This window comes from Rhea americana, unplaced genomic scaffold, assembly GCF_003343005.1.
Source record: "Rhea americana isolate MKP2758 unplaced genomic scaffold, rheAme1 scaffold_49, whole genome shotgun sequence".
NCBI classification, from domain to species: Eukaryota; Metazoa; Chordata; class Aves; order Rheiformes; family Rheidae; genus Rhea; species Rhea americana.
In genome coordinates, this window is record NW_028186634.1 from 656,396 (window position 1) to 671,325 (window position 14,930).

The following is a 14,930-nucleotide window of genomic DNA, read 5'->3' on the forward strand; positions in this document are numbered from 1 at the left end:
CTCAAAGGAGAAACAGAATGCTGTGTCTAACATTTTTGCTYATTTTATGGAAAAAAAACTTTCCGTTATATTTTATTCCATCAGGAACATGGTAAATTCCTGTTTTTATAGCACTTTGTGTGTGCTCTATGAATAGTTTGAAGAATGGTGCGTATACCACCTTTTTTGTTTCTACAGCTTTTGAACATAAGTGATTTTTTTGTCTGTATCACTATGTTCATGATTTGGTTTATAATTTTATTTAGTCATCTGCTGGATCCACTTTACTGCAGAAGACCTAGCCATCCAGAACAGAGGTTTTCAAAGCTTTGGGAGTGAGCTGCATTGTTACTGAATTTTTTCCTGCTTCTTCACTCTTCCTTCTGAATGTTCCCTGTTCCTTCCTTCCTTCTTCCCTTCAGCAGGAAGCAGTCTAGAGTCTTATCCAAGATGAAATCTTGATCATGTAGATCACTATCTAGACTCTTATCAGTCTGCYGCTCGCTCACCAGGTGTTGGCAAAATGCATTAGTCTGGTTTCTCCTCTGTGCCTGACTTAGTGTAAGCGTGTATATGGGATTGGGAACCAGTGAAATAGATCTTCTAACTAAGTAGAAAGGTAGCGTAGCAAATTGGAGTGGAGTGATAGTCCATTTGGAGCAGCAGTATAGGTTGGGTGCAGACCCTTCCATGACATTGTTCAGAATGTCCATCATCTGTTATCTCTTGCACCATAATTAAAAGYGCAGGTGTAGGTTCTTAATTTCCTGTGCAAACTCCCAGTTATTCATGCACATTCTTCCCTCTAGAACTATATTTTGAGATTTTCATTCACCCCTTGGGGAACAAAACAAACTCTCACAGCTTTGGAAAGGAAGCTAGCTGTGTTTACTCTCAAAATATTCAAGTTTGTTGTTATAAAATTTACAAACAGTGACACATTGCACTCTTCTTGTGCCTGATCTCATTCTTTGTGTCGAAATTCTTTCAACTTTCAGAAAAGGCTTTTCTAATTCAGGAAGTCATTGACCATTTTGGTGGTCATCTCCCCTTTGAGGTGTWTCTGTCTGTCACCATGCATGATACAAGAAAGCTGCTGTCCCAGCTATATAGCTTAAACAGTACCCAGTGCTAGGGAGCTGTTGTTTGGTCCTTGAGATTGATAGTCCCCCCTGGCTCTCATTGTCAGACATRCAGTAAGGTGTTAAGAACATTCCTAGGGAATATCAGCTTTCTGCAGTCTCTCTCACAAACAGATCTGCTTTTGCTTTTATGTAGTACAGAGTTAATTCAAAATACAGTTGAGTCCTATTTCATTTTTTTTCCCTCCTTTTCATCGCCACTGAAGATGAACAGGGTTAGAGTATCTGCCAGTATCACACACTTTTCACAGCTCCTGGGTTAAATCATCTGCTATAACATTATAACAGCAGATTTTTCTAGTGGCAGTTTAACATTAGACTAGTTCATTTATTGCAGCTGGATAAAAGTCACACACCTCCCAGATTTGGTTTATCTCTGTGCCAAATGAAATGCAAAGAAAGATGAATCTTTAATCATTCAGTGTATTTATAGTAAACTGTTTCCATTCAACTACAAGTGTTTTTTTATATAAATTCTTTTCTTCTGTTGTTGTGCTATAWTTTTTCATAGTTTATTTAGGAGGATATCAGGAACTGTGTGTCGGGGGGGTTCCTTTAGTGAGCTTCGTTTGCATTGAATGAAAATATTTATTCAGAGTAGATTGAGTTTTTATTAATACCCAGTTTTTCAAAAAATCCTTCAATTCCTTTTTTTTTTTTTTTCCTTTCTGCAATTAATTACCTTTTTGATTCAGTTACTAGTTTGTTGCTTTAGTAAGGTCACTTCTGAAACCAGACCCTGCCTGGTAAAGGTTAAGGCTCGGTATGAAGGTAATGGTTTTAGTGCTCTCTGGATTTAATGACGGTGTGTCATACAGTCTTCCCCAAGCTGGGCTAAATATGGAAGTGACAGAAAATGCTAAGAGTTCATGCTCTTTAAGAAGCCAAATAGAATCTAATTCAGCTATCTTTAAATGATCCCTTACGTGTGCAGAGAGCTCTTTTCTATTTGCTGTCACTTTTTGTCTGAAGTTTCATTGTGTTAGGCATGCTGTAACTTTCTTTCCTCTCTCCTACTTTATTGTTCAGTTGAGCTTTGCCTAAACCTTCCAGAGTGAAAGATATTAGGAAAAAAAAAAAAAAGGAACTGATCGCTGGTTGTGGCTTTGCCTGGTAAAATAATTCATTGTGTAAAAAAAACAGTAACTGAAATCATGTTAATGCTATTTTTTTGAAGTGAAATCTAATCTTTCTTTTTTTGTTAGGAACATGTAGATTTACAGCTGACTGACTKATATGAGATGTCCTAAACAGTCAATAAATTCTTTGTCCTCGATGGTTTAAGGTTGACTAGATTAAGTTTTACTCCTCAATTTAGGAAACACTGTCCTTTTCTCCTTCTCAYAGAAGCAGTGATGATAAATTTCTGGTTTTATATGTGGTACCATTTGACAGCTTTTGTTGCTGATTACAGTAGATGACAAAATATTGCCAAGAGTCTTGTTTACTGGCATCAGGGTGAATGGCTTAAGAAATATAAATTAGATCAAGTGGGGGCATTTCCATCACTATTTTARGTTTTTGGGTATGATGAACCAAGTGAAACTTGCAAATTACTATGCCTGCAGTCAAACTGTATATCATCATGCTTTTATTATTTTTACCTAAAATAACTATTGTCAGGTTTTTTTAGAATCAAATGATATAATTAATTTTGCGGAATCTCTGTTTGTGACTGATACTCTTTGTTCAGCTAACATGAAACAAGTATTTTAGACAGGAAGAATAGTTGCAGACTATTCATGGGTGCCTTTAACTTATTTTATAGACCACTCTTCTTCTGTTCTTCCCCATCTCAAGTTAAGATATCATCTTTTAAAAGTTTAGATATAAAGAAATAAATATATTAATATAAAGAAATTTAATGTGACACTGAATATGTACCTACAAAAATGTACCATCTGATTTTAGTCTGCTAGAATGTTTCTATAAACCATATACTAATAGTGATTGATTGACATGCCTTTCTCTGTCATATAATCTTAAATAAATGCTACATGTTAAAGGAAGATTGCCTGACTAAAACGATGAATAGTCTATATTAACTTTTTTTTTTTTTTTTTTTTTAATGTCCTCCCATCCTTTGCCCCAGGGTGGCTGAATGATAATGACAGTTGTGAAACCAATTGGGAAGCGTAGATCATGTTGTAGCTTTTTTAATACTGTTCTTGCATTTTCATAAATGCAAAAGGGCAATGAGTTGACTTCTTTTTTTATTGTCATTTTTTGTAGCTTTGTTRGTGTACATTTATTTTTAATTAACCTTAATGAACAGCATAATCGGTAAGCCTCAAAATTAGGATACCTACAGGCAAATTCAATGTCTTAAGCCAGCTGTAAAATTAATCATGGTTGAACATGTGTATGTGCTAAATACTCTAGCATCTACTAGAAATTMAGTTGTCTTTTAAAGATTCTAACTCATAATATTTGTAGAATTTTAGGGAGATGGCCAGCCCATTTTTAAATTAAAGGAATGTTGCATATATGGGAATTAGGTGGTGGTGGAGTTATAATAAAGGGAATGAATGGGGTTATGTCTCACTGTGGCCTCTTCATTGCATGTGAAAACCATTATGGAAAACAATTTATTTTATTATCTTATAAAGTAGATAGATGAACTTATTCCCCCTTTTCAAACARGCCTATGTCAAAGACAAGGCAGACAGTTAATTTTTGTTTGTGCATTTTATTGGACAGGACCCAGTAGAGATGGGACCATCAGTGAGGATACTATTCGAGCTTCCCTTATTTCAGCTGTCAGTGACAAATTGAGATGGCGAATGAAAGAAGAAATGGATCGTGCACAAGCTGAACTCAATGCCTTGAAAAGGACAGAAGAAGACTTGAAGAAAGGACACCAGAAACTGGAAGAGATGGTAACTCGCCTGGATCAGGAAGTGGTAAGCTRAGATGAAACAAAGCTCCATATCTGAGCATTTTTAGTAAGGAACAGAAGCATGTAATTAATTCATATTAAGTATGATACAAATATCAACACTTTTGGCATATTGCTTTAAAAATATCTATTCTCTTTTTAGATTGAGGTGCATTTGTTCAAGTAGAAGGTCAGAAATAGCAGTGACCCCAAAAGACATTCTGTCTCTTACAGGTATCATTGTTCAATAGTAGAGGAACAGCACTGATATTTTTCCTCATCTTTCCCGAGAAAGATGATGTCAGTAGTATTGAGAGCTTGTCATGATTGTCTCTCAGTTTCTAGATAATAATATGTGACAGCGCTGGAGAGCTTTGCAGTGCCTTAGTACAGAGGCACGGATTTTAGTCACAGTTTCTTTGTAAAACTGTAACTTAGTAATGGATTGACATTATGGCCTAAGACAGCTTTTACTTTTTAAATGGAAGTGTCCCAAACCTATAGAATTGTAGCTCTTTCTTTTGTAAAATCATAATGAGATGGCTAGAGAAGAATGAGACAGCATTTCTAAAAAATCTTTTATCTTAACAGTGGTGTAACAGAAGACATTCAGCTCTTATGAACTATGAAATAAATATCTTAAATGTTTACAGGCTGAAGTCGACAAGAACATTGAACTTCTCAAGAAGAAGGATGAAGAGCTCAGTTCTGCCTTAGAAAAGATGGAAAGTCAGTCAGAAAATAACGATATAGATGAAGTTATCATTCCTACAGCACCACTTTACAAGCAGATCCTGAACTTATATGCAGAGGAAAATGCCATTGAGGACACCATCTTTTACCTTGGGGAAGCATTGAGACGGGGAGTGATAGATCTAGATGTCTTTTTAAAGGTAGGCTTCTAGAGGCATTTTAAATAGCTTGAACTTGGTTCAGCCTATTAATCTTAGTGCTTTGTTCCCTGAAGGGTGCTGGTAAGTACAGAAATACTTATATGTTGAAACATAAGTTTTAGAAGAGGAATTCCAGAATTAAGATAAAGGAACAGTTTAAAAGCATTACAGACATGAAGTCATTTATCATTAGAACAGGTGCAACAGTGTCAACATAAGCTTTCCTTTGGACTTGTGTCCTAATCTTGGAGAAATTTATTTTAAGGGTGACTACAAAATTCGGTCAGCTGTTCATTTGCAGTCTATGGATGCCTTTACTGATGCAGTCAGTTGAGAGTGTTAGAATCATAGGAAAGAAATAAAGCAGAGAGAGACTTCGAAGACAGCTAGTTTTGTATCTCTAACAGAGGTCTTTCTAGACAATTTATTCTGTTTCTCTGCTGTTCTTAGTGCTAAAAGTTTTCATTGTGTCAGATCTAATAATCTGGTTTTATTTTGAACTTTTTATTTCCTGTGCTGCCCACTGTGAACATAGAATACAAATCTGCAGCTATTTTGAAAATATTAAAAATACTTGGAATTAAAGTTCATAAWTTTTTTCCATAACAGTAATAAATATTGCTATTGAATCTGAAAAGAGTAGTGTTCAAAAATGTCACAGTCTGCCCTGGGGGCATCYGGTAAAGAACGTTACCAGTTCTTCCTTTTTATAATAATTCAAGTTCCCCAAGGTTTACCACTTCAGCTTTGCTTTTAATGTCCAGTGTGCAATGCACTGAGACAAATTATTTCCTTATATAGCTTGCTAGTTAAATATGTCTGCTGTTAAAAGAACTGTTCCCTCTCCCGCAGGAGTACATTAGACTTTTGACTTCAGTTCACCCTGAAGTACATGTTATTTTTCTCTTTGTTAAGGATATGTTAAGAGTTAATTATTAAAATCACTAAAAATGTACTGTAATGATTGTATTTGGTAGCCACTTACAAAGGTTATCCTAAACCAAGAAAATGCCATGAATTAATACATTTGGTACTTAAAGAAAAAAAAAGACATAAATATTGTTTCAGAGCTTTTCCAGTTGGTAGCTATCCTTTTTTTTTTCTTTTTTCCTTTCTGCAGCATGTACGTCTTCTGTCTCGCAAGCAGTTCCAGCTGAGGGCATTAATGCAGAAAGCGAGGAAGACTGCTGGACTCAGTGATCTCTATTAAATTCTCAGACTRTAACTGAGAAGTTAATTTCCCTGTGAAGCAGCCAGTCTCTTGATCTTTCTCTTAATCAGTAGATGCCCAGAATAAGTTATTACATCATTCAAGTGTAAGATATTTTGAATCAATAATATATTTTCTTTTTGGTAAAGACTAGCTTTTATTAATGCACTTTCTATTTCCTGTAATCTTTGTGCTGGTGGACTTAATGCTGAATAAAACTTGTTGCATATTTTCTTCCTCTACAGAGCTGTGTACAATGCACTTTCTTTACAAACAGGCCTGGCTTATATAATGGCAGTTTWACCAGACTTTTATTTTACTTCTGAGACTTGGAAATTATCCCAGTGTCCCAAAGCAGAAAAATTTGCATGGTTGAGTGTAAACTAGGCTTTGTTATGACCAGTGAAAGCCAGAAACTCAAAATTTCATGGCCCTGTTGTTTGATCTTGCTGTTGACAGCTAGGAGTTCTGTTTTCTTGAAGTGATCATAGACTTGCCTTACCACGTGATAATGGTCGTAGTGGAGTATATAAACATCTTTCCATGAGAAATAACAAAATAACTCAAAAATGAGGTTCTTGCCCAACCAAGCTGTTTCTGTTAACATTAATCTCCTGTATTCTCTATATTGATAATTTTTCCTATGTTGAGCTGTGGTGAGGAGAAAATTGTTGCAGATGGTTGGTTGGTTGGTTGTTTTTCTGTGTGCACTAGCTTCTGCTTTCCATAAAGTACCTTATGGTACCTTAAAAGCCTTGACACATACTGCATTTCTTGAGAAAAAGCTAGGAAAAACAGAAAGGTGTCTGGCTGTTACACTACCTGCCAGGCAGAAAACTGTGTGCACCAGAATGGCTGTGTAATGGGGACAGCACTCTTATCAAGGAGCCTGAACACATGTAGCACAAGTCTGCAGAAGAGAACAACTCATGCAGGAGAGCATCTTCCACTTTAGCCTGCCTTGGGGATTCACAGTGCAGCTCATGTCACTTCTCAGCAGCCTGCCAGTGCCTTGTCAGTTTGCTTGTGGGGGTTAAGACCTGTGGGCTGCCCTAGCTAAGTGAGCTTGAAAAGTGGTTTTCTGGTCTGATCCCGTTGCACTCATGTAGCAATCAATCAGTCTGGCTCAAAACTGCAAATTTGTTTTAAGGCTTCTCATATCACAAGTGGATCTGAAAAGATTAAGAGTTCATACTGAAAAGTCTGGCAGGATTTTGGCTAGTAAAGATTGTAAGTCCTGTGCAYCTTCTGAAAACTTTGACGATGAAAATGACTTCATACCCTGGTCCGGTCATCTGCATGAAACCGAACTATTCATGGTCWTTATTTATTTATGCTCTCATTCCAGTGCTGTCTTTGGTCCCATGTATCTAAGAAAAAGGTGTACAGTAAAGTACAGCTTTTCCTTTGTTACTTGAGTTGCTTTTCAACCCCTTTCAGCTCATTCTATTTTGTTCTGAGCAGTATCTGCACTAGAAGTCTACTTTTGACTTAATCCAGTGATATATTCCTAAACTACATTATGTGTTCTAATGGAGGAAAAAGCCAAAAGTAGTACTTTCCCCCTTTTATTAAGTGTTGTTTGCAAATACTTGWGAGAGAGAGGGTAACTAATTCTTTTTTTCCCCCACCTCCAGCATGCACTTAGGGGTTTTGAGGCATAACTTGGTGATTGTTTCTCTAGCAGCTGCTAATCTGAGTAGTGCAGTAATTCTAGAGGAGCTGCTTCTCTATACTGGCAGCAACTTTTTACCTTTAGAGATGTCAAGCACGTGGTAAGTGAGAACTTGTTCCTACAGGTACTTTGTGCCTAAAGGTAAGGAAAGCAATTCCTTTGTTGGGCTGTGTATAACATGGTTCTCTACTCAAGTAAGATGGTGTGAAGAAACAGGCTCTGACATAAAGATGAGGATCAAATTTTAAGACCAAGTATTGAACACCTCTCACACTAGAGAATGTAAGTTCTCTAACTAACTGGAGCCTTCAGCAGTAGCTACACACACAACTATTACACAGGTGAGGTCTGAATTAGTGATACTAAGAAAATAGGTGATGTTTCTGAACGATGTAAGTGCTGATAAGTAAGCTGCATGTTGGAGATRCAACCTCTCTACAAGAGAGGAGACAAGGAGACTCTACAAAACAAGGAGACCAAAATAACAGTTCATGGTTTATTTGGTGTTGGAACTGGTGCTACAGTTGGACAGCTGTTGTCTTGTTGCATACAGAAACATTAGGGTGTTTTTTTTATATATATGTTTAGGAGACAGATTTACAACTGCTCTGATAAGAGTACACAAAAATAAGGTTCTCTAAAAAAGGCAGACACAAAAATTCCAAAGCAGTGTTAGGAAAATATATTTGGACCTACCAACAGTGAAATATTCAAGCTATTTAACTGGCAGAGAAGGTTGGTCGGTTKGTTTGACAATCCTTTAACTGCAAGAAAGGTCTTTGGTTTCACACTGTGTAATAACCAGTTACCTGTTGCTCTGAACCAACATTAAACAGGTGAGGAAAAGGCAGAAGATTTTCTAGGCAGTGCTGTGTTGAATGCTGGATTTACATCACACCACTTCACCATACAAGATCAGATTGTTACCTAGCTCTGGTTAGAAACACTGGTATTTGTGAACAGGGAAAACTCTAGTCTAGTTTCCCTAATACTATCTTCAGGAAACTGATTTGTTCAGGTTTTAGCTTTTTACGTGTTCTAGTTGAGATGCATACATTGAAGGATTTGACCTACTTGGAAAGTACAACGTAAGACAAACCACTAAATCCATTAAACTGCAAACAGTGAACTGCTTGGACAAATCTAAAATTGTAGTTCCTTCTGGATTCCCCAGAGTGTATCAGCACTCTTCCGTAATTTCTCCTCTTCCTCAGATTTTAGGGTCATCTTTACTACATCAGTGATGCCATTGGTACCCAGTACACAAGGCACACTTAGGAAGACATCTTCTTTTATTCCATACATGCCCTGAAAAGTAGATAAGGATAAGCTAAGTGTCCTGGGTGTATACTTCATATACTACTCTATCCAAAAAGCTCAAGTGCAAGGTTCTGGAACTTGTGGAAACAGATGTTAACCTAGGAAGCTATCACCTACCTTCAGAGCCTCCAAGTTTAATTTTCATTAGGGCAGAAAAGTTTGGGGGAGGGCTGCTCACCTTAACCATTGTAGAGATTGGATGCACTCTTCTCAAGTTCTTCATAATAGTTTCAGCTAGATCTGCCACAGAAAGGCCAATAGCCCATGATGTGTACCCCTTCAGTTTGATAACCTCGTAGGCACTGCAGAGACAAAGTTATTTATTGAAAGGAAAGAAAAAAAAAACAGCATTAAGGGGACTATTTAAAGTTTTATTTAAAAGATTTTTGGAAACACCTGAGAGAATTTGGAAACACCAAGAGGTTCACTGATTTACTGACAGGACTGAAATAAAACTTACAGCAGTGAAAAATCTTATCCAAGTAGTACACTATTCCGCTCCATACCACTGGGCATGAAGTTAAAGCATTTCCCTGATTTTAAATTCACTGACCTTGAAAAATTTGATTTCTGCCAAATCTACATTACTTCATCACTACCTAATGCTTATTACTACTTAAAAACATTACTTCAAGCTGTATTATTTTTGTATTTGCTACTATAGTTAGTATTTACAGAAGATATGAATGCTGCATTTCAGAGATGTTATTCTTAATTATTTGTTCTTATGTTGGGAAGGAGAAATAAGAGTTATTTACCTGTCCACCACTTGCTTATGGACCTCCTTCCAGTGTTCCTTGTCTGCATCAGTTCCCAGCTCAGGATGAAGAGCCTTTAGGGAGACGCCAGCAACATTCACTCCGCTCCAGACAGGTACTTAGAGTTGCACAGAGGATTAATCATCTCACAAGGTAAAGAATATCCCCAACCACACAAGTGTCAGTCATATCCTCCCAAAACCAACAGTCAACATAGTATCTATTTGTATTCCTCTGTCACACAAGCATCACTGTTCTAGATGTGACTTCAGATGTAGTATGGCCTATGAGCCCAATCCAAATTACAGGCTATTAACCTAGGAGCAAACAACCATCTTTCTTTACACATGATGTTACAGGGTTTGAGGATACCTTGTTTAGGTGTTTTACTTCAGTAAAGCTGAACTAAGGTGACAGCAACTCTGTATTTTGCAAAGGTTTCTCTAAATAAGAATTTATTCTAAAGGAGTCCTACTGGATGTCTGGAAGCAAACAGTGCTGCTCAGCTTCTGCTAGAAAGAGTACAGGTTAAGTAAGGGGAACATTGCTCTTTTTTCCCCCCTCCTTGTCTAGACTTGACTCTGTGCTTTTCCTAAATATAGTTCTTGGACTAATCAAGAAATGCCACTAAAGATAACTCAGTGACTACCAGTAGATCTGGTACAGCTCTCTGGGAGTCCCTTGCAAAGAACTTTACCCTCCTGCTACTTCAGTTTGTTTTTTGGAGAGTTATAGGGACAACCCAGCCAGAAATTTTTTGCCTCCTTAGGTTACAGTAATGACCTTTTCCAAGCAGAGTAACTCAAGTCAAATATAGAACATCTAGGGTTACTGTATGCTGCAGAAGAGTTAAAGCCAGACTTGCATTGGGTTGCTGCAGTGCAAAGATTTTTTTGAGCAAGTTTTTTTCCTATAGGTTTTGCAGGTGATTTTTCTTGCAAACAAAATATAGRAAAAAAAAACCTGCCTTAGGGATGGACAAAATTTTTGCTTACCACTGGAGTCTCCATGCTCTCCGACAATCCATCCGTGGCAGCTCAGAGAATGGATGCCCAGTCTTTCTCCCATGAGGTAGCGGAAACGGGCAGAATCCAGATTGCAGCCACTACCAATAACACGGTGTTTAGGAAAGCCACTGATCTTCCAGGCCACATAGGTCAAAATATCCACTGCGAGGAGAACAGGGAAGATATCAGAACTGCTAGGTAGTGGCACTTGCTAATTAATTTTCAGAAAAATCTCTACAGGTGGATGGAAGATACCTCTTAATTACATCAGACTATTTATGCTACACATGCATTGAGCAGCACTGACAATTACATCACATGCCAAAGGTCATTTGCAAAGCAGCTAAAGACTCGAGTTGGGCAGAACTTTGGCTATTTCTCAGAGAAACAATTTACTGAGTGGGGAGAGGGACCTTGCTATGTGTTTATTTGACACAAGCATGTTTTAAAAGCCTATGCTTGCTCATGTTAATATGCTACCACCCCCTTGCTGAAGAAAACACTACTGTCTAAGCAAAGTCGTTTTATTAAGGCAACGCAAGACAAACCTGGGTTTGAGACAATAAGCAGCTTGCAGTCAGGACTGTATTTAACAACATTGGGAATAATGAACTTGAAGATATTCACATTGCGCTGGACCAGGTTAAGGCGGCTCTCTCCTTCTTGCTGACGGGCWCCAGCAGTCACAATGACCAGCTTAGAGTGTGCAGTCACACTGTAATCTGCAGACAAAAGGCTGTGTCAAACGACTTCTTTCTAAACATGGTTTCAAACATGAGTTCAAGTTTCTTGCAACATTGATATCTAAAATTCTCAAGTCTGAGAGCACTGAAACTCTCCTGATAATTATTACCCTAAACTTAGCTTCTACATTAAGAATTAAGGACATTAAGAATTTTCTTTAAGAGCATGTCTCATTGACACAGGTGGCATCCTTAAGGGTATCTTAAAAATCTTTATYAGCAGACAGGCAATGGGATGTTATACACATGCTAGTTCATACCTGAGAATTATGTAGAGGAATGGCTTATAGAGCAAGTGCTGCACAGAAGAAAAAGAAGGTGTAACAGGCTCTGCTGCCATAACCTACTACCTATGGACACAGGAGTTGCACATTAACTGAGGCATTTGCCCCTGTCAGATGTTTGTAGCAAACAGGTAAGCAGTAACAAATTCAGGGCTAACTGTGAGGTAAAACTCCCAAAGATTCAGGAATACTTAAGAATTGCAGAAGTTTTCTATACTGAGCATCCAGCTCCAGGACAGAGCAGTACTGAGTGAGACTAGTTTTAGCAAGGTACACAACACTGAATGTCAGGTGAGTAGTATTTGTCCAGAAACATAAATGGAAGAGCCTTCCTCCTTAGAATTAGGAGGACAGACTGAGTGCTGGACTTGGATGAGCAGTTCAATATCTGAAGCAGCTGCTTCCATTTGGAAATGCTYGATACAGCCTGCTACTTGCCTTTGCCAGAAACAATCTTGGGTGTTCTAAGGAAGAGGCTGCCATGCTGGAGATCTAGCATCTCTCCTCTGAGCTTGTCCTCCACAACATCAACAAGCGCAAGTTCATCAGCCAAATCCTACAAGGGACCAGGATTAAAGAGTAAGTCAGTTTAGTAGCTCTTTGCACTAAGTACTCCATTTATAAACTGTGAAGTTGCAGTTCTTTTAAAAGCAGTGATGTATTTAAGCAATTTTGTTCACCTGGATCACTTGTTCCCAAGTTACTTAAGTTACTCTTCTGGGATATTCACTTTACTGAGCTCCTTCTGTACTGTTTTCATATCCACATTCTACGTGCAGTACAATTCAACATCTCAACCGATGAAGAGTAACTGAACAGCTGTTCACAAACAATYGTTTTTACAGCATAAAAAGTAAGCTTGGTGTAAGCACTGCGTTTTAATTCAATACAGAGAACAAGTCACCTGAAGTGCTTAGAACCACTTTTTCCAGCTCACCCTGGAATAAGCTATTCCATTGGCCAGTGCAGCAAAACAGCTTCTCGGTTCTAAACCTTTTTTGTGCTCGGAATGTTAAAGGCTTCCATTTACCTATGGGGGGAAGGGCTAGGAGTTGTTCAACRGCAAATGCAGCTCTTAAGCCAAAATCTACAGTGTATATTCTGTCTAATGCTGGGGTAAACTTGGTTACAAGAAAAACTAGAGCAATTTGTTCTTGCTGTTACTAGCTTGAAGTTTGCTGCTCGATTTCAGACTTAAGGAAGGGAATGCACAATCAAAAAGCCTATCTTGTGCATTAGCTCAACTAGTCTTATAAGGGAGATTACTTCTCACTGCCCACCTATTTTGCACCTCTTTCAGGCCTCAGATAGTCACCACTGTGCTTCTTCATCTGAACCTTGAGACTTACCTTCATCAGAATGCTGATGGCACAAGCCATGCCAACGGCACCCACACCAACCACAGTGATCTTGTTGTGGGCATGACCATGCTCCTCTTTGTGGACATTGTGGATGAGGTGATCCTTGAGAGACATGTTGCTGAAAGGAAAGCAGAATATGATTTCTCCATGCATATTAGAGCTTTTACTGACATTGTAACATTTGTATGAAGCAAATGGGACTTATTACAGGATGGCAAAAAAGTGRATACAAATAGTATGCCCAAACTATCTGGCATTACTGCCTGTATCCAGCATCACAATTAAAGTTTGACTTGTTGGTAACAATCCATTTAAGCAAGCTTGCTATAGCTTGCCCTCAAATGCAGCCTGGGAAGCACTGATGGCTGGATGGTACTCTAGGAGCATTAGCAGAATATCTTAAATGATCATCCATATTAGATTTACAGGAAGCCATTTTAGTAGTTCTAGGCACAGCAGGGCCTGGCAATATCCATTTTGCTGCACTGAAAAACTGGTACTGTATGCCTGAAGCCTTTCTAGAGCCAGAATTGTGCAACACTGAAGCAAGACAGCTTTTCCTCAAGCTCTGATCCCCAAAGTCATCTCCACCGATTTAAGTGGAAACTGCACAGTTTTAAACTAAGGCAMGTAACTAAGCATAAGTTCCTTGCACATCCCTAAAACAGATTATTCCTTCTGACAGGCATTAACATCATGCTCAGATTTATCAGCTACAGGCTGCCCAACAACCCAAGTATATGGGYTCTGATCTGTGACAGCCACAGGTGTGCTGGGGGGGACACAAGGACAAGGATGGAGCACTGTGCCTTGGCCCCAGGGTCCCTGTAAAAGCCAACACAACACTTTCCCAGTCAGTGCAGCCTTGGCAGCACTCCAGCCTCCGTCTCCCCTGAGCAGCCCAAGGCAAGGGCGTCCTCGCAGACAGATGCRAGTACAGACGTGACCTGATCCTAGAGCTAGCGCAGAACAAGCTGGAGCTGTGCAGAGCTGGAAGGGGCCTGCAGCCAGGGAGCGCTGGCAGGGCAGCTGGGAGCTGCGAGCTTGGGGAGAAGGGGGGACAGCAGCACACATATTTAGAAAAAATTGACTATGAGACATCAGTCTTCATTCAAAGCGTGAATCCCCTGAAGTGCAGGCTAATACATGYGCTCTCGCCACGTGCCAAGCCCTCCCTTGGCAATACACACACGCAGGGCTGGCGAGCGGCGCTTGCTCAAGCGTCTCAGACTTAAGCTTAGTACTTCAATTATGTTCAGGCTGTTACTCCACCGAAGGAAGCCGGTTAGGGGAGCAGCAGGAGCCGAGGTGGTAAGGCAGTACACGCACGCTCCTTCTGAGCGCAACGCGTGTACGAATGCTTTGCTGCAAAGGCCGCCCGAAGCGATGCCCATCTCCAGCCGCTTGCTCCCGCGGGGCTCCGGCCCGCCGGTTTKGCGGGGGCACCCACGCAGCAGGCAGGGCGCTGCTCTCAGCTCACGCCAGGCGCCGACCCAGCGCGGCGCGCTCGCCCACCCAGGCGAAGCGCCGGGAGACCCGCGCCAAGGGCCGGCGCGCCCGGTGATTCAGCCTCTATTTACCCGCGGGGCGATAGGAGCGAGCCGAGCCGAGCCGAGCCGCGGGCAGGGCGCGGCGGGGCGCCGGGCTGAAGTCCAGGGCCGGCCGGCCGGCGGGGCCCCG

General features: G+C 39.8%; 2 protein-coding genes across 2 annotated transcripts in view; one reads left to right on the top strand and one right to left on the bottom strand.

Annotated features, from left to right (window-relative positions):
* The window catches only part of TSG101 (tumor susceptibility 101), an 18,032-nt gene extending 11,688 nt beyond the window's left edge, over positions 1 to 6,344 (top strand). Inside the window, exons 8-10 of the mRNA XM_085317120.1 lie at positions 3,822 to 4,024; positions 4,653 to 4,892; positions 6,013 to 6,344. Of these exons, the coding sequence (XP_085173246.1) occupies positions 3,822 to 4,024; positions 4,653 to 4,892; positions 6,013 to 6,102 (533 nt within the window). The 3' untranslated portion in view covers positions 6,103 to 6,344. The remainder of the gene's footprint in view (positions 1 to 3,821; positions 4,025 to 4,652; positions 4,893 to 6,012) is intronic.
* A 1,915-nt stretch (positions 6,345 to 8,259) lies between these two features.
* LOC146588872 (L-lactate dehydrogenase A chain) lies at positions 8,260 to 13,390 on the bottom strand. The gene is made up of 7 exons (XM_085317121.1): positions 13,239 to 13,390; positions 12,328 to 12,445; positions 11,411 to 11,584; positions 10,851 to 11,024; positions 9,856 to 9,973; positions 9,276 to 9,399; positions 8,260 to 9,085 (listed from the first exon to the last, which is right to left on the bottom strand). Exons 1-7 carry the CDS (start codon positions 13,362 to 13,364, stop codon positions 8,921 to 8,923), a joined length of 999 nt encoding a protein of 332 aa, XP_085173247.1. The 5' UTR covers positions 13,365 to 13,390; the 3' UTR covers positions 8,260 to 8,920.
* Between the last annotated feature and the right edge of the window lie 1,540 nt (positions 13,391 to 14,930).